The sequence below is a fragment of the Akebia trifoliata genome, chromosome 3 (assembly GCF_017979445.1).
Source record: "Akebia trifoliata isolate Shusen 1 chromosome 3, ASM1797944v1, whole genome shotgun sequence".
Lineage (NCBI taxonomy): Eukaryota > Viridiplantae > Streptophyta > Magnoliopsida > Ranunculales > Lardizabalaceae > Akebia > Akebia trifoliata.
Genome location: NC_141377.1, coordinates 52,428,939 through 52,447,478, shown reverse-complemented (window position 1 = coordinate 52,447,478; position 18,540 = coordinate 52,428,939). Strand labels below are relative to the sequence as shown.

Here is an 18,540-nt window from a genome sequence, read left to right as displayed (position 1 = left end):
TGGTGATCATGATAATGATCCTAATCTAATTCTGATGATTATGATGACAGTGAATATGATATGACGATCATGTTGATGATGTGGAGGATAGTGCTGGTAGTGGTGGTGATGATAATGACCATGATTAGTATGACATTGACATTGACAATGACAATAAATGATTATGATATGATGGTCCCTATGTATCTGATGATGTGGATGATGAAGATGATCATGATCATAATGACATTGACAATGAATGATAATGATATGATGCTGGTGGGTGATGATGAGGATAATAACATAATCACTACCATCATCGATACATCTAAGAATTTGAAAAGGAAAAAATCAAGGTATTTCTGTTGTCATCTCTAAATTTTTTTTATTAATCTATAAGAGAAGACCCAAGTCAGGGAAATTCTCATTAGTTTTATATCTTAGGGACATCTCAATTACTAAATGTGGAGGGACATTTCATAAAAAATGAGAAAGGTGATACCAAATTGCAGAAGATTGTTTTTCCAAAGTGTAAGGTGATGCAATGGGTATTTCAAGTATTTTATTAAAATAATTGTTCAAATTGTCCCTTGAAGGACAATGTTCAATAAAATGTGTCCTCTATAGTCCATATTCATAACCATGGGACTTCTTTAATAAATATTTATAAAAAAAAAATCCTCCATGGTCATCATCCCCAAATTATTTGTAAATATTAAATTAATAAAATTAATTCTCAATCACAAGATCATGTATTTATATACAAAATAAATATTAAAATTTAGTTACTTTTATAAAGAGAAATAGAAAAACTTCCTTGACTCATCAGGAAAGTTTTATGGTTTCACTAGTGCATTGATATTTTTAAAGTAATATTGGAGAAGTCATACCAGGTCTTTCAATAATCTTTCATAACCTAACCCTAATCTTAACCTCTCACACCACTCACACTCCTTCCATCACTTTTTTCTCCTTCTCCAACTAACTACACTCACACTCTCTTAACCTCTCACACCACTCACACTCCTTCCATCACATTTTTCTCCTCACACCACCCACACTCCTTCGATCACGTTTTTACTCCAACTCACACCACTCAAACTCTCTCTTAACCTCTCACACCACTCACACTCCTTCCATCACAATTTTCTCCTTCTCCAACTAACTACAACCATACCTGTTTTAACCTCTCACACCATTCACACTCCCACCACCTCTTTCGAAACTAACCTTATAAATATCCTATTAAGTATTAACACTACCTCAAAAAAATTAAAATTAATTATTATTACGGTGTATTAAACTTCGCACCCAAGTCTCACGATTATTTGCGCCCAATAAAAAAATTCGACAGTTAAGCCCAATGAACCACCGAAAAAAATTTAACCAAAAAAATAAAAAAAAAACCTTCCACCTTCTTTACTGATTTTCATTCTCATCCATCTCAATGAAAACGAAACCAGCAGATCGAACTGCAAACTTCTTCGGTCCAAAGAAAATATGTTAGATTTTCGTTTATGTCGCCTTTGGAAAGAAACGAAACCTCACATTCAATCGAAGAAGTTTCCTTCTCAGCCTTCTTTATCGATTTTTGAGTTTGAAGAAGTTTCTTCCATTTTAATCGACAACTAAAAAATCGCTTAGAACTGAAGCTCCCATTTCAATCAACAACTCAAAAATCCCTAGACGATCTCTCAATCTCACTCACGTCCCTCAAGTTCCCATTTCGGATCGATAACTCACTTAGTCAATCGATTTTTAATCTCTCAGAGCTCAAATCAAAGAAGAAATCAGAGCTCAAGTCGAAAAATCTAAGAACTGAAGCTTACTTATCAGTGCCACCGATCAAACCACTCCAAATCTCATCTGTAAGTCTATCTCTCTCTAAAAAACCACTCTAGAATGTTAAATTGAACTTTAATGATCATGTTATTCATTTGTTCCTCTGTTCATGTTTGTTCCTCTGTTCATACTATTCATTTCTTACTCATTCTATTCATTTGTTTTATTTGTAAAATGCTAAATTGATCTTTAATGATCATCTCTATTAGTTTTTGCTTCAACCACTATGTTCTTGGGGTTGGATCAAAATTCTACCTCAACCTTTTATTGTGTTTTAATGTTTTTTGTTTCCTGAATTTGGGCCTTAACTTCTTCTAATTTTTAAACTAACACACGTTGGACTACTTACAAAAATGAAATTCTAGTTTAATTTCGTGATATATTATTTATAATTTTAGTTTCCATAATCGAGAATTGAAACATGTTGGCTGTGATATTCATGAATATATTGTGCATCTTAGTTTCCTTGTGATTAGTGGATCCATTGGCTTTTCCCCCTTGAGTTACATCGTGCATGGTCAAAAATATTTAGTAGGTATGTTGTTTGAGAAAGGTACTAGTTGGAGGAAATTTGATATTTTGACATCCTTGTTGTAAGTGTTGAGTTGTGTTTGGCCAAGTTCATGTTGGGGTTTTCGTCTAGACTCCTATCGTCCGATCATATTTGATTGAGTCATATCTTTTACCTGAGATTGTCAATCATTGTTGATAATCACTGTTTGTGTGCATGACTGCGTCAAGTACTGATGGTCAAGGACCAACGTTCAATGATCACCTTGGAAAGCCAGAAATTTGTGGCTGAGTTGATGAAAGAGTAGTGGAATTTTGGGCCAATAAGTCTATTTACCTTGGAGTCAAATTAATTAGTGTTCTGAGGCATTAAATAGGTGCTATGTTGGATCCTAATCTGGATTCGCTAAGGTGACAACCCTCTTTAATGAGGGATACCACAAATAATCGGGTAATAATCTTGATCCATGTATGCTTATTTCTGAATGAGTTGCTAAAAGAAGCACGTGGTATTCCCCTGCAAGAGGAGATTGCTGTGTGCGACTATCTCAAGCTCTAAATAAAAAATCAAATTAAACGTAAATAATACATGAACGATGTTCCATGACAGCACCACACTTCGTTATTAGATTACACTTGGCTATTGGATCTTGTGAAGGTCCTCTATATTCTTTATATTCTTTTATTTTGATGCACGACCATGTCAGAAGCTTTAATTATCATTACTGTTTAGAACCTATTTTCCTATTATCCGTTAATGTTTATGCTAGTTTAAATCAATCACGATCTTTACTTCTGAAATAGGATCTATTGAAATGGATTATAATTCTAAGATGTTGATTTATTGTCAACTGCTAAATTCTTGTAGCCCAATTTAGGTGTCTTGATTTTATGAGATTGAAAGTTTGACTTCATAATTCAGGGATTTTATGTTAATATGTTGATAGTTTCAAGCTTACTTTATGACTTTGTTTTGTTTATATTGGTGAGAAAAAGATGGACGATCATTCATCTTTTGTGCTTAAATTTTACTTCTTGGCTATGTTTTAGTCTTGTTGTGGTTGGGTCAGTCATACCCAATTATGATATGAATGTTATCAGCAAAATTTGTATGAGCTCTTCCAGCATTAGCTCGACGGTTTTCAAGGCCAACGAAGATCTTTTGTTTCTTTTGCCATATTTCTATTTTTTTGGTTTAGAGTTTTACAACGTTGTTTTGTGTTTTGTAAGATTGAGATTATAAGAAGATTGTATTTTAATTTTTAGTTATTTATTGAGGATGATAAATAATTTAAAATTTGGGATGTAATAAGTAAAAGTTGGAGTTCCAATAGCAGCTGTCTATAATTATATAGCTTCTGCTTCATGTTATCACAACTTAATGTAGATCTATACCCTATGTGGATCTATGGGCTGGGCTGTAGGTTATTAAGTGCAATCGTTATTGGGATCACAAACAGATTAGATTTCGGGTTTGATCTGATTCATTAACAGCCTTAAAAATGAAATATTCATTATTATTGATTTATGTGAGTTTTGTTAAACTTATTTGCAGGAGGGACATTTGCTTTGTACTCTCCTATATGTCGCTATGCTAAAGGTTAGTCTCAAATCCAACGACCAACCCGAAGACATAGATGTATTAAATTACCGATTGAATCCACCCAACCGCTGCCTACATCGATCCTCTACGGTCAAGTCAATGCTTGAGAAAAGTCAATTTGCAAAGTATCTTCTATTGTTCATGACCATGCTAGGCACATCCATGGTCATAGGAGGTGACATCCTCACCCCATCCATATCAGGTAAGCCCATGATTTTTGATATATTTTGAATGAAAAGTTTGATATGTTTTTCACAAATTGAAATTCTATATTAGAGAATATGAACACTCTTTCAATAATAGAAGATTTGGTTATCTGGACATAGTAAAATGGTGGAACGAAATTCGTTTAGCAACTAAAAATCCTTGGGATAAGGATTTGATGTTGTTGAGGACGATTACATTAGCCCTATTGGGTTTATGCAGTCTATCTAATTGGGAAGAATTCGTGTTCATCCAAATCTTAAAAATATGCGACAAATGCATCATAGCAATGATATAGTGCATCTCATTGCATGCAAAACTCTAAATGTATTAGTATCATCTACCATCCTCCCACAATTACATGATCTTTGAAGAATGAACAACAATTGATTTAAATTGAATACTTCCCTTAATCCCATAAATTTACTTATTGTTGGATGATAAAAACTTTCTGATTGTGCTTATTGTTGGTCAACCCCCTATCTCAATGAGAATACGGAAAATATGTTCTTAGTCGATCTAATTTATTTATATTTCCTAACTAAATATTCTAATTAATATAAGCTTAAGACTAGGTCATTGAAGATATGTGATTAGATGCACCATAGCAATAGTGCGCCCATTTTATCTTCATCACAACTCAGATTGTCTTTTTTCAATGTAGTATTATCTGCAGGAGGCGGTATCAGGGAAGCTGCCAGCTCCCTCACCGAAACAACTATCATGTGGGTTTCAGTGGCGATTTTAATAATTTTGTTCCAACTTCAAGGGTTTGGTACAGATAAAATAGGCTATTGCTTCTCTCCAATTCTCACTATTTGGTTTCTCTTCATTGGCATAATTGGTTTCTACAACTTTGTGAGACATGATCCTAGTGTAATTAAGGCCATTAATCCCATGTACATCTTGCATTATTTCATGAGGAACAAGAAGGATGCCTTAATTTCGCTAGTGGGCATGGTCCTTTGCTTGACAGGTATAGATAAGTTAACTACTCATCTTGGTTTGCAACCTTTTTTTTTTTTTTTTGGGTTTGTATTTCTTTGATGATAATGTAGTTCTTACAGAAAGCATTGCCTTGATCACCATAAAAACAGGTTCAGAAGCCTTGTTTGGGGATCTGGGTCACTTCAGTGTTCGCTCGATTCAACTCAGCACATGCACCCTTGTCTTCTCCTTCACCCTCTTGGCTTATACCGGCCAAGCTTCTTATCTCCGTAAGCACAATCTTGATGGTGCCAATGCCTTCTACAAGTCAGTTCCGGGTAATATTACCAGTCCAACCTTGGCCTAGATTAAGAAAAAATTCCAATTTATCACGCTCTTATTTTGTTCCTATGGTGTAGGCCCAATGTATTTGCCAATGTTTGTGGTGGCAGTGTTGGCTGCAATCATCGCTAGTCAGTCTATGATCTCAGCTTCGGCCTTCTCCAGTGTCCAACAGGCTCTTGCGCTGGGATGTTTCCCACGGGTGAAAATTGTGCACACATCAACCAAATGCAAGGGTCAAGTCTATGTACCCGAGATCAACTACCTACTTATGGTGGCTTGCATAGGGGTAACACTCAGTTTCAAGAACACCTTGCAGCTTGGCAATGCTTATGGTTAGTATCCTAAAATTCCACTTCATTAGAAGTTTTGAGCTTTAACTTTCTTGATGTTTGTTGTGATTTAATATTAGTATAGGGACTATGTATGTTTTTTTTACCTGAACCTAGTGAGCGTAAAGATTATCTAGTAAAATACAATACAATATTAGTCAATATTGATTTGTGATGATCTTAAAAAATTTCGAGGAAAGAAGTTTATGAGCTCAAATGGAGTAACATTCAAATTAGGGGTATCAATGTTATGGTTTCAGTTTCGGGCCTACAATTTCTAATCATGGTGCCAAATGGGTGGACCTAGAATTTGAGCAGAAGTCCTTGCTTCGCCATCAGTATCTGTTACATTTTGCCATACGAGCAATGTAATAATGTATAAGAACATAAAATGACTACTATCAAATTCAGAAGAAACTTGATATCCATAGCACTATTATATTTGTAGGTGAATATTGGACCTATTGTTTCTGTGCTACACCCTAATTTATGGTTTGGGCCTCACTGCTGACCCCTATAATTTCTATTTATACAACTGCTTTCCATTAATTTAAATATTTAATCCTCAAAATATTTATTCAGATTTACTAGCTAGGACACAGTATATCATGCATTAGTTTTTTTGTCCTTGTTTACTAAAAATAAGCCCAAATTAGGTAGTACTCAAAAACAAAAATGGATTTGATTGAATTTAAATTTTATATCTTAATATGTTGAAATTATATAACTAATGTTAACTATGCCTTAGAGCCACCATGTACAGACATTCTATTTATCTTGTGTTACTGCTTCATGACCCTTCTGTTACTATTTTATTAGTTTTTTTTTTCTTTCTTCATGTTTACAGTTTTACAGAAAATCTCTCTCTCACTCTCTTTTCTTTTTCTTTTTTTCTTTTGTAGGAATTGCTGTGGTGTCTGTTATGACACTCACATCGGCATTAGTTATCCTTGTGATGATCATGATATGGAAAACCAGTATTTTTTGGATTATCACTTATGTCGCAACAATCTATCTAATTGAGCTAATCTTCTTGAGCTCAGTCCTCTATAAGTTTATTGATGGTGGATACATGCCCTTGCTCTTTGCCCTTATCATCGTGGGAATTATGTACACATGGCACTACGTGTACCGCAAAGTCCCAGCAAAGGAGAGGTTCTTGTTGCAACGGGTTGAGCCTCAATTAGCAATCTTTCAATGAGTCGTGAGGTATGGGTATAAGGGAAGATTTGATCAAGTTTGGACCACTAGAAGGTGAGAGACTGACAGAATGTGCTCCGACAACGTCAAGAAGTGAAGAAGACGTAGAGAGAGAAGTGCAATTAGTTGAAAGTGCATGTAAAAATGGTGGTGTTATACATCTAATGGCTGAGAGTGAGGTGGTTGCCTCCAAGGGATCTAGTTTGTGGAAGAGAGTGACGGTAAACTATGCTAGAGAGGTGCATAAGGCAACATGAGGAAGTGTTACCATTCCTCGTAAGCGTCTATTGAAGGTGGGAATGACTTACGAGCTGTAAAATTCAATAAGGTTTAGAACAGCTCTAATGCTTTGTAATGTTGAGTAATGACTTGATTGTAGATCAGTGTTGAAGTTTTGTAATGTTTGATGGTGTGTTTTAATCAATTACGTAGTGGTAAATAATTTAAGAAATGAGATGTAATAAGTAAAAGTTGGGGTGCAAGTAGCAGCTCCATATTTTTTTTCAGGTGTGTCTTAATCTTTAATTAAGGTGGTAAATAATTTAAGAAATGGGATGTAATCCATAAAAGTTGGGGTGCAAATAGTTACTGTTTTTGATGCATTTGTCAGTTTTCTGCAGTGAATTCAACCCTTAATTTGACGGCTCAAAGCTGTCTAAAGGGATATTCTACATCACAAAATTTGACAGGCTAACTTGACAGGATGGTCCGTCGAATTTTACAAAATTCGACAGTCTTCGACCTTCTATTATAGTCTTTTTTTATTTTCACACAGTGAACTGTTGCATTTTTATTTATAAAAAAAAAAAAACTACCCTGAGCTGCAGGGGTGTCATCAATGGGTGCTCATTTATTTTAAATTGAATTGGAACTCGAACCGAAAAAATCTTGTTCTGATTCCCTTTTTAGTGGAACCAGCTAGAGGAGGGTTTAAAATGGAATCGAACCGATAGGAACCTGAATTGTTAGATTCTATCCAGTGGGTATCCGTCGAAAATCGATTTATTCTATCATTTTTTTTTTTTTTTTTTTTTATTATAGACGATTTAAGTAATTCTCTTATATCAAAATTAATGCATGATATGTAAATGTCTTCGATTTTTCATATAAATTTTCGATCGGAGCTTAAAATGAGCCATATCTTCTAAAAAAATACAATTTTTAATTAAAATAAACGAATTGAAAAAAAAAAAAAAAAAAAACCTTAATTTGTATCTTTAATATAAGAAATTATAACTAAGTTAATATGTTAATTTTTTGAAAGGAAAAAAATTATATGATTTAAAATATATTTTTTTCTCAATCAATGCTTGAGGACTGGAACTGATGGACACTCGTGTTTCTTGGTAGTTTCGGTTCCAATTCCATTAATTTTGGAATTGGACTTAAAACCGGAATCAAATTTAATATAGTGGTTATGATTCTAAGTTCCTTAGGAACCGAAGTGGAACCAACCCATTGATACCCCTACCTTGGTGTTCTGGTAACTCCAAGGGAACCTTATGAAGTTTTTTACCCACCAAACCTAACTTTGTCATGGGTGTGTTTAACAAGTGAAAGTTGAACATGAGAATTATCAACTCTCGCAAGTTGCTAAAGATTATATGTTTAGAAAGCTCAACTGATGAGAGTTGTCAACTCTCCAACTTCCTAAAATTGAAACATTTCAACTTTCATCCTAAGAGGTGAAAGTTGTCAACTTTCGCTTTCATCCTTTTTTTTTTTTTTAATTTTTATTTTTATGATAGTGTTAAAAACATAAATAATAATAAATCAAAAATTAATATAATAATTTATATTACTATTTTATTATAGTAAAGATAAAATAAAAGAATAACAATAACTATTAATAATAATATTAATAAAACATGTATTATTATTTTATCATTAATAAGAAAAGAAAAGGTAATAAAAATAAAATAATGAATAATAATAATAATAATAATAATAATAAATAAGAATGATGATGATGATGCTGATGATGATGATGATGATGATGATAAAATCTATATTACTAATTTTTTTAATTATCAAAAAAATAACTAATACTTAATAAATAAAATTAACTAATTAAAATTTTTAAAATAAAAAATAATAATAATTTATCTTCAACCTCAATTAAGATGTTGGATTTAGAAAAAAAAAAAAATTCCTCTTATCTCCCAATGGAGTAAGAGCTCTATATAACTCTAAAGTGAATTCTTTTAAGTAATCAAACACAAAGGTTATAATTAACATTCACCGCCAACTTTCAAAAGTTGAACACTTGAATGTCCAACTCTTACGGTGAATTCACTTATCAAACAGACCCCAAGTTTGTTACCCAACAAACCTTGGAGTACCATGAGATTATGAAGGAAAAAATTCTAAGGATTTTAGAAAAGCAATTTTTTTTTTTTAATTTTAATATTCTCCATTGGATTTTAATTTTACATTTTGGGAGTTCAATAACCACCCATTTTTAACTCCTTCGATGAAGTTCAAAAAGGATTTTTCTTTGAATTTTTTTACTTTTGAATCTAAATTTTTTCATAAAATCTAGAAGGTTGTGGTGTTCGATTTCCAATTTGATAATCCACGTGTACCAACGACACTTAGTAACATTTAAAATCTCATTAAAGATAACTTGATTCATAGAGTATGGTTTGTTTAATAACAAACTTGATAAGTAAGGGAGTTTTTGTGATAATATTATAAGAGATAGGTGTCCGGTAAATCTCTCTTTTATTTAAAAAAAATACCTAAATTACCCTTTCTTATAATTTAAAAATCCAAATAATCATTATTTTAAATGTACCCCTCAGTGTTTTAGTGAATATTTGAGATAACCCAACTTTTAAAAATCGATGGCATACTCCTTAACCTTGGTCATATTAATGAAACCTACTCAATTTCAACCTTCAAGATGACTATGATAATGTAGACGACAATGATAGTAGTGGTGATAATGACGATGATCTAACGATTATGATGTCAATGACAATGAATATGATGTAATAACCATGATTATGGTGACCCTAACAATAATTATGATATGATGATGATTATGTGATGATGTGGATGATGATGATGGTTGTGGTGGTTATGATGATAATAATCAGGATCGTGATCACAGTAACATTGATGATGAATGATAATGATATGATGATAGTGGTGGCCGGTGGTCATGAGGATCATAACATAATCACTACCATAATCGATATCATCAAAGAAATTGAAAATGATTTGTTTTGGAAGGAAAAAATTAAGGTTTTTGTTGTCAACTATAATTTTTTTTTTTATTAATATACAATAAGACCAAGGTCAGGGGAATTCTTATTAGTTTTATATCTTATGGGCATCTCTAATTTCAATTCGGCAGTTCAGTGAAGTGGCAGTAGCCATGAGGAGAACCAGAAAGAACAACAGACTAAGAGAACATTCCATTGATGAACCAGCTGTCTGGAATCGGAAACTTCGCCATTTTTAACAAATACTTGCATATGAAAAAGACAAAGAGGAACTAAAAATCCAAACTAACCAATATGGATCGTAGAACAAACTAAAATAACCCTAAATCGAAGAATAAACCACTGACCTTGATTAGGAAATTTCTCCATTTCTTTAGAATTCAAATCAAATTGCATAAAACAAAATCAAAGAATCACTAAATCAAATCAGATAAACGAAATTTTACATTATTTCAGAATTAAAAAAACGCAATAGAGAATCAGAGATCGAAAACTTACACTCCAAATTTGTATTCCGGATTACAGTGTAAAAAGTGATTCAATTAAAACACACTAACGTAACAACTACGAATAAATCTAGTAAAATAGAGAGCTGTATCAAAAATAGGTTAGGTTTAAAAAATAATAATGGAGAGAATTAGAGAGAAGATGAAGGTTAGGGTTTTAATGAGATTTCACTTTAACTCCAATGCCATTGAAGAATTCAAGACATCTCCTTCGGATTAGGGTTTTTTATGCCATTTGCTTGATTAAGATTTCCAATGAGACCTCACCCCTTGCCCCAATCGCCGCTGTGGATGTCTTCGCCCCTTTCAGATCTCCATGAGAGAGAGAGAGAGAGACTGGGAAATAGAGGGAACGTCTTTTAAATTGACTCTTTGTTGCTCCACAATCTTCAACAGTTATTTACATTCTCCAACTGATAATTATTAGTTTCTAAATTAGGATTCTCCCTTACTATTTCTATTGACTAGAGTCGAAGATTCAACCCATTTGTGTGCTAAGCTGTGTACCAATGGCATCACGCCATCTGTATCGAGAATTATGAAAATTTTCTCCTCTTTACGCCATTAGTTCATGAGCTTCGCACATAAGTTTCTAAAGAGCAAATCTTTGTTTAATGGCGTTGGTGGCACAAAAACAACGATTGATCATCTAAGTTAGGCATGTGGCACCTCAATCTATTTACCTAAAGTGACAGGCTCGAGGATGGTAGATGTGCTCTCCTCAAGATACAAAATTACAAGTCCTTGTAAAAAAATGCAGTTTTGTTTTTATCTATGATTTTCAAACCTGTCATTTCAAGTAAGTCGATTGAGTATGCCACATGCCTAAGTCAAATGATCACAACTCAATTCAATTTTAGAACTCTAAAATGTAAAAACACTTAATTTGAACAATTGGAAGCATTGTGAATTCTTCGATAATTTGAACCAAGCCATAGTAACGTTTGAAGAGTGTGTTTAATCTGTAATTGGGGTGTGGTACCATTTTGGGTGTCAATGGTAACTTTAAACAAAAATCAAAATCGTCATTCATTTTAGAGATGATTCCTCCATATTCTGATGAATATTTAAGATAATTCTGCCTTTAAAAATTGATAGCATACTCCTTAACCGTAGTCTTATTAATGAAACTTAATCATCTTCAACCCTTAAAGAGAGTGATGGTTATGAAGACAACAACAATAGAAGTGGTGATCATGATGATGATCATAATCTAGTTCTAATGATTATGATGACAATTAATATGATACGACGATCATGTTGATGAGGTGGAGGATGGTTTTGGTAGTGGTGGTGATGATAATGACCATGATTATTATGACATTGACAATGATAATGAATGATTATGATATGATGGTCACAATGTATGTGATGATGGATGATGAAGATGATCATGATCACAATGACATTGACAATGAATGATAATGATAATGATATGATGATGGTGGGTGATGATGAGGATAATAACATAATCACTACCATTATGAATATCATCTAAGAATTTGAAAAGGAAAAAATCAAGGTCTTTCTGTTGTCATCTCTAAATTTTTTTTTATTAATCTATAAGAGAAGACCAAAGTCAGGGAAATTCTCATCAGTTTTATATCTTGGGGGCATCTCAAATACTAAAATGTGGAGGGACATTTGATAAAAAATGAGAAAGGTGATACCAAATTGCAGAAGATTGTTTTTTTCAAAGTATAAGGTGATGCAACGGGTATTTCAAGTATTTTATTAAAATAATTGTTCCAACAATGTTCAATAAATTGTGTCCTCTATAGTCCATATTCATAACCATGGGACTTCTTTAATAAATATTTATAAAAACAATATCCTCCATATTCCGTCGTCCCCAAATTATTTGTAAATATTAAATTAATAAAATTAATTCTCAATCACAAGATCATGTATTTATATACAAAATAAATATTAAAATTTAGTTACTTTTATAAAAAGAAATAGAAAAACTTCCTTGACTCATCAGAAAAGTTTTATTGTTTCACTAATGCGTTTGATATTTTTAAAATAATATTGGAGAAGTCAAACCAGATCTTATAATAACCTTTCATAACATAAATATTTGAAAGAGACTTCTAGTATGAAAACAAAAAAGTTTGTGACGCTGAACTGGACCCCCGATAGATAAGATAAAATCGGAAATACTTTTGTCTCATACTACTCTCTCGATACATAATCTCATGTTATGAAAAAACAATAGGGGTTTGCTCATATCGAACTCGAAGTGCCGTGCTATTATTACTTATTATTTTTTTTATTCATATTCCATATGGCGAAGGCATAGTTTTCTTTTTTCTCTCAAATCAAATAAAAATCGCATTGATGCCAAGCGGGAGGGAATGCTAGACGTTTTGTAATTTCTCCTCCGACCAGGAGGAAAGATCCCATTGAAATAACTAATCCTATGCAGAATGTAGAACAATTCACACCCAAAGAGCCCAAGAATCAAGAAATTGAGAGATTGAGAAAGAACTAGAAATGATAAAAATAAAATAGAGATAGAGAATTAAAAATTCTCATTGCCCACATTGACTTTAAATCAAGTCAACTCAACTTGACTCGAGTCAACTCACTCACTAACTCACTAATCAATCACCTAAATACATCCAATCAAGCCCAAATCGACTCGACACAGTTCAACTTTACATAAACACCAACACAACTGTTCCCCCATTTCACACCATTCATCCTAGCCCTACACGTAATCCCTCTTAAAATCACTTCCACCCACGTTAACAAATCCACCCCAATTTCTTCTCCCAAATACCATACCTACATCCATCACAATTTTCTCCTTCTCCAACTAACTACAACCACACACTCTCTTAACCTCTCCCACCACTCACTCCCGCCACCTCATACACCATTCACACTCCTTCCATCACATTTTTCTCCTTCTCCATCTAACTACAGTCACACTCACACTCTCTCTTAACCTCTCACACCGCTCACACTCTTCCATCACATTTTTCTCCTTCTCCAACTAACTACAACCACACCCTCTCTTAACCTCTCCCACCAGCCACCACTCACACTCCCACCACATTTTCCGAAACTAACCCTATAAATATCCTACTAAGTATTAACACTATCTCAAAAAAAAAAACTAAAATTCACTATTATTACGGTGCATTAACCTTGGCGCCCAAGTCTCACGATTATTTGCGCCTGCGAATAATCCAATAAAAAAATTCGACAGTTAAAGCCCAACGAACCACCGAAAATTTTTTTAACCCAAAAAAAATTAAAAAAAAAAAGCGTTCCACCTTCTTTACCGATTGTCATTCTCATCCATCTCAGTGAAAACGAAACCAGCAGATTGAACTACAAACGGCTTCGGTCCAAAGAAAATCTGTTAGATTTGCGTTTATGTGGCCTTTGGGAAGAAACGAAACCTCACATTCAATCGAAGAAGTTTCCTTCTCAGTCATCTTTACCGATTTTTGAGTTTGAAGAAGTTTCTTCCATTTCAATCGACAACTCAAAAATCGCTTAGAACTGAAGCTCGCATTTCAATCAACAACTCAAAAATCCCTAGACGATCTCTCAATCTCACTCACGTCCCTCAATCTCCTATTTCGGATCGATAACTCACTTTGTCAATGGATTTTTAATCTCTCAGAGCTCAAATCGAGGAAGAAATCAGAGCTCAAGTCGAAAAACCTAAGACTAAAGCTCACTTATCAGTGCCACCGATCAAACCACTCCAAATCTCATCTGTAAGTCTATCTCAATTGAACTTTAATGATCATGCTATTCATTTGTTCCTCTGTTGATGCTATTCATTTCTTACTCATGCTATTCATTTGTTTTATTTGTAAAATGCTAAATTGAACTTTAATGATCATCTCTATTAATTTTTGCTTCAACCGCTATGTTCTTGGGGTTGGATCAAAATTCTGCCTCAACCTTTTATTGTGTTTTAATGTTTTTTGTTGCATGAATTTGGACCTTAACTTCTTCTAATTTTTACATAACACATGTTGGACTGCTTACAAAAATGAAATTCTAGTTTAATTTCCTGATATATTATTTATAATTTTAGTTTCCATGATCGAGAATTGAAACATGTTGGCTGTGATATTCATGAATATACTGTGCATCTTAGTTTCCTTGTGATTAGTGGATCCATTGGCTTTTCCCCCTTGAGTTACATCGTGCACGGTCAAAAATATTTAGTAGGTATGTTGTTTGAGAAAGGTACTAGTTGGAGCAAATTTGATATTTTGACATCCTTGATGTAAGTGTTCAGTTGTGTTTTGGCCAAGTTCATGTTGGGGGTTTTCGTCTAGATTCCTATCGTCCGATCATATTTGATTGAGTCATATCTTTTACTGAGATTGTCAATCATTGTTGATTAATCACTGTTTGTGTACATGACTGCATCAAGTACTGATGATCAAGGACCAACGTTCAATGATCACCTTGGAAAGCCAGAAATTTGTGGCTGAGTTGATGAAAGAGTAGTGGAATTTTGGGTCAATAAGTCTATTTACCTTGGGAGTCAAATTAATTAGTGTTCTGAGGCATTAAATGGGTGCTATGTCGGATCCTAATCTGGATTCGCTAAGGTGACAACCCTCTTTAATGAGGGATAACGCAAATAATCGGGTAATAATCTTGATCCACGTATGCTTATTTCTGAATGAGTTGCTAAAAGAAGCACGTGGCATTCCCCTGCAAGAGGAAATTGCTGTGTGCAACTATCTCAAATTAAACTTAAATAATACATGAATGATGTTCCATGACAGCACCACACTTCGTTATTAGATTACACTTGGCTATTGGATCTTGTGAAGGTCCTCTATATTCTTTATATTCTTTTATTTTAATGCACCCATTTTTTGATATAGTTTTATCTGCGATAGGTGGTATCAGGGAAGCGACCAGCTTCCTCACCGAAACAACAATCATGTAGGTATCAGTGGTGATCTTGATACTTCTGTTCCAAGTTCAGAGGTTTGGTACAGATAAAGTGGGCTATTCCTGTGCTCCAATCCCCTCAATTTGGTTCATCTTCATTGGTACAACTGGTTTCTAAAACTTTGTGAGACATGATCGTAGTGTAATTAAGGCCATTAATCCGATGTACATCGTGCATTATTTCATGATGAACAGGAAGGATGCTTGGATTTCGTTACAGACCGTAATCCTTTGCCTAACAGGTATAGATAAACTAACTACCCATCTTTATTTTACCACTTTTTTTTTTTGTTTCATATTTCTTTGATGATGATGTAATTCTTATCGAAAACATGGCCTTGATCACAATAAAAACAGGTTCGAAAGCCTTGTTTGCAGATCTGGGTCACTTCAGTGTTCGCTCGATTCAGCTCAGCACATGCACCCTTGGCTTCCCCTCCATCGTCTTGGCTTATACCGGCCAAGCTTCTTATCTCCGTAAGCGCAATCTTGATGGTGCCAATGCCTTCAACAAGTCAGTTCCGGGTAATAATACCAGTCCAACCTTGGCCTAGATTAAGAAAAAATTCCAGTTTATCACACTCTTATTTTGTTCCTATGGTGTAGGCCCAATGTATTGGCCTATGTTTGTGGTGGCGGTGCTGGCTGCAATCATCGCTAGTCAGTCTATGATCTCAGCTTCGGCCTTCTCCAGTGTCCAACAGGCTCTTGCGCTGGGATGTTTCCCACGGGTGAAAATTGTGCACACATCAACCAAATGCAAGGGTCAAGTCTATGTACCCGAGATCAACTACCTACTTATGGTGGGTTGCATGGGGGTAACACTCAGTTTCAAGAACACCTTGCAGCTTGGCAATGCTTATGGTTAGTATCCTAAAATTCCACTTCATTAGAAGTTTTGAGCTTTAACTTTCTTGATGTTCTTTGTGATTTAATATTAGTATAGGGACTATATATGTTTTTTTACATGAACCTAGTGAGCATAAAGATTATCAAGTAAAATACAATACAATATTAGTCAATATTGATTTGTGTGATCTTAAAAAATTTAGAGGAAAGTAGTTTATGAGCTCAAATGGAGTAACATTCAAATTAGGGGTATCGATGTTATGGTTTCAGTTTCGGCCCCGCAATTTCTAATCATGGTGCCAAATGGGTGGACCTAGAATTTAAGCAGAAGTCCTTGGTTCGCCATCAGTATCTGTTACATTTTGCCATACGAGCAATGTAATAATGTATAAGAACATAAAATGACTACTATCAAATTCAGAAGAAACTGGATATCCATAGCACTATTATATTTGTAGGTGAATATTGGACCTATTGTTTCTGTGCTAGAGCCTAATTTATGGTTTTGGCCTCACTGCTGACCCCTCTAATTTCTATTTATACAACTGCTTTCCATTAATTTAAATATTTAATCCTCAAAATATTTATTCAGATTTACTAGCTAGGACACAGTATATCAGGCATTAGTTTTTTTGTCCTTGTTTACTAAAAATAAGCCCTAATTAGGTAGTACTCAAAAACAAAAATGGATTTGATTGAATTTAAATTTTATATCTTAATATGTTGAAATTATATAGCTAATGTTAACTATGCCTTAGAGCCACCATGTACAGACAGTCTATTTATCTTGTGTTACTGCTTCATGACCCTTCTGTTACTATTTTATTAGTTTTTTTTTTTTCTTTCTTCATGTTTACAGTTTTTCAGAAAATCTCTCACTCTCTTTTTTCTTTTTCTTTTTTTCGTTTGTAGGAATTGCTGTGGTGTTTGTTATGACACTCACATCGGCATTACTTATCCTTGTGATGATCATGATATGGAAAACCAGTATTTTTTGGATTATCACTTATGTCGCAACAATCTGTCTAATTGAGCTAATCTTCTTGAGCTCAGTCCTCTATAAGTTTATTGATGGTGGATACATGCCCTTGCTCTTTGCCCTTATCATCGTGGGAATTATGTACACATGGCACTACGTGTACCGCAAAGTCCCAGCAAAGGGGAGGTTCTTGTTCCAACGGGTTGAGCCTCAATTAGCAATCTTTCGATGTGTCGTGAGGTATGGGTATAAGGATGAGAGAAATGAGCAGGTATCCTTCGAGGAGATGTTGGTGGGGAGATTAAAAGAGTTTATAAGGGAAGATTTGATCAAGTTTGGACCACTAGAAGGTGAGAGACTGACAGAATGTGGTCCGACAACATCAAGAAGTGAAGAAGACGTAGAGAGAGAAGTGCAATTAGTTGAAAGTGCATGTAAAAATGGTGGTGTTATACATCTAATGGCTGAGAGGTGAGGTGGTTGCCTCCAAGGGATCTAGTTTGTGGAAGAGAGTGATGGTAAACTATGCTAGAGAGGTGCGTAAGGCAACGTGAGGAAGTGTTACCATTCCTCGTAAGCGTCCATTGAAGGTGGGAATGACTTACGAGCTGTAAAATTCAATAAGGTTTAGAACAGCTCTAATGCTTTGTAATGTTGAGTAATGACTTGATTGTAGATCATTGTTGAAGTTTTGTAATGTTTGATGGTGTGTTTTAATCATCAATTAGGTAGTGGTAAATAATTTAAGAAATGAGATGTAATAAGTAAAAGTTGGGGTGCAAGTAGTAGCTCTAATTTTTTTTTTCAGGTGTGTTTTAATCTTTAATTAGGGTGGTAAATAATTTAAGAAATGGGATGTAATACGTAAAAGTTGGGGTGCAAATAGTTACTATTTTTCGGTGCATTTGTCAGTTTTCAACAGTGAATTCAACGCTTAATTTGATGGCTCGAAGCTGTCTAAAGGTGTATTCTACATCACAAAATTCAACAGTCTTCGACCATCTATTTAAAAAAAAAAAATTTCACATAGTGAACTGTTGCATTTTTATTTTTTTTTAACTACCCTAGACAGTAGGAGTGTCATCAATGGGTGCGA

At 34.1% G+C, this 18,540-nt stretch overlaps 2 protein-coding genes across 3 annotated transcripts; both read left to right on the top strand.

The window, feature by feature from the left end:
* The first annotated feature begins 953 nt into the window (after nucleotides 1-953).
* LOC147407882 (potassium transporter 5-like) lies at nucleotides 954-7,528 on the top strand. Of its 2 annotated transcripts, none has more exons than XM_086436654.1 (6): nucleotides 954-1,847; nucleotides 3,887-4,136; nucleotides 4,803-5,114; nucleotides 5,236-5,403; nucleotides 5,518-5,742; nucleotides 6,642-7,528. In XM_086436654.1, the coding sequence occupies exons 2-6, from the start codon at nucleotides 3,923-3,925 to the stop codon at nucleotides 6,938-6,940; spliced, it is 1,218 nt and encodes a 405-aa protein (XP_086292780.1). In that variant the 5' UTR covers nucleotides 954-1,847; nucleotides 3,887-3,922; the 3' UTR covers nucleotides 6,941-7,528. The 2 variants fall into 2 exon arrangements, with proteins under 2 accessions (XP_086292780.1, XP_086292779.1); XM_086436653.1 differs by having other exon boundaries at nucleotides 960-1,847; nucleotides 5,485-5,742; nucleotides 6,642-7,526.
* Nucleotides 7,529-14,146: 6,618 nt separating this feature from the next.
* On the top strand, nucleotides 14,147-18,249 carry LOC147407881 (potassium transporter 5-like). The gene is made up of 5 exons (XM_086436651.1): nucleotides 14,147-14,412; nucleotides 15,812-15,858; nucleotides 15,974-16,141; nucleotides 16,223-16,480; nucleotides 17,378-18,249. The coding sequence occupies exons 4-5, from the start codon at nucleotides 16,228-16,230 to the stop codon at nucleotides 17,917-17,919; spliced, it is 795 nt and encodes a 264-aa protein (XP_086292777.1). The 5' UTR covers nucleotides 14,147-14,412; nucleotides 15,812-15,858; nucleotides 15,974-16,141; nucleotides 16,223-16,227; the 3' UTR covers nucleotides 17,920-18,249.
* The last annotated feature ends 291 nt before the right edge of the window (nucleotides 18,250-18,540 follow it).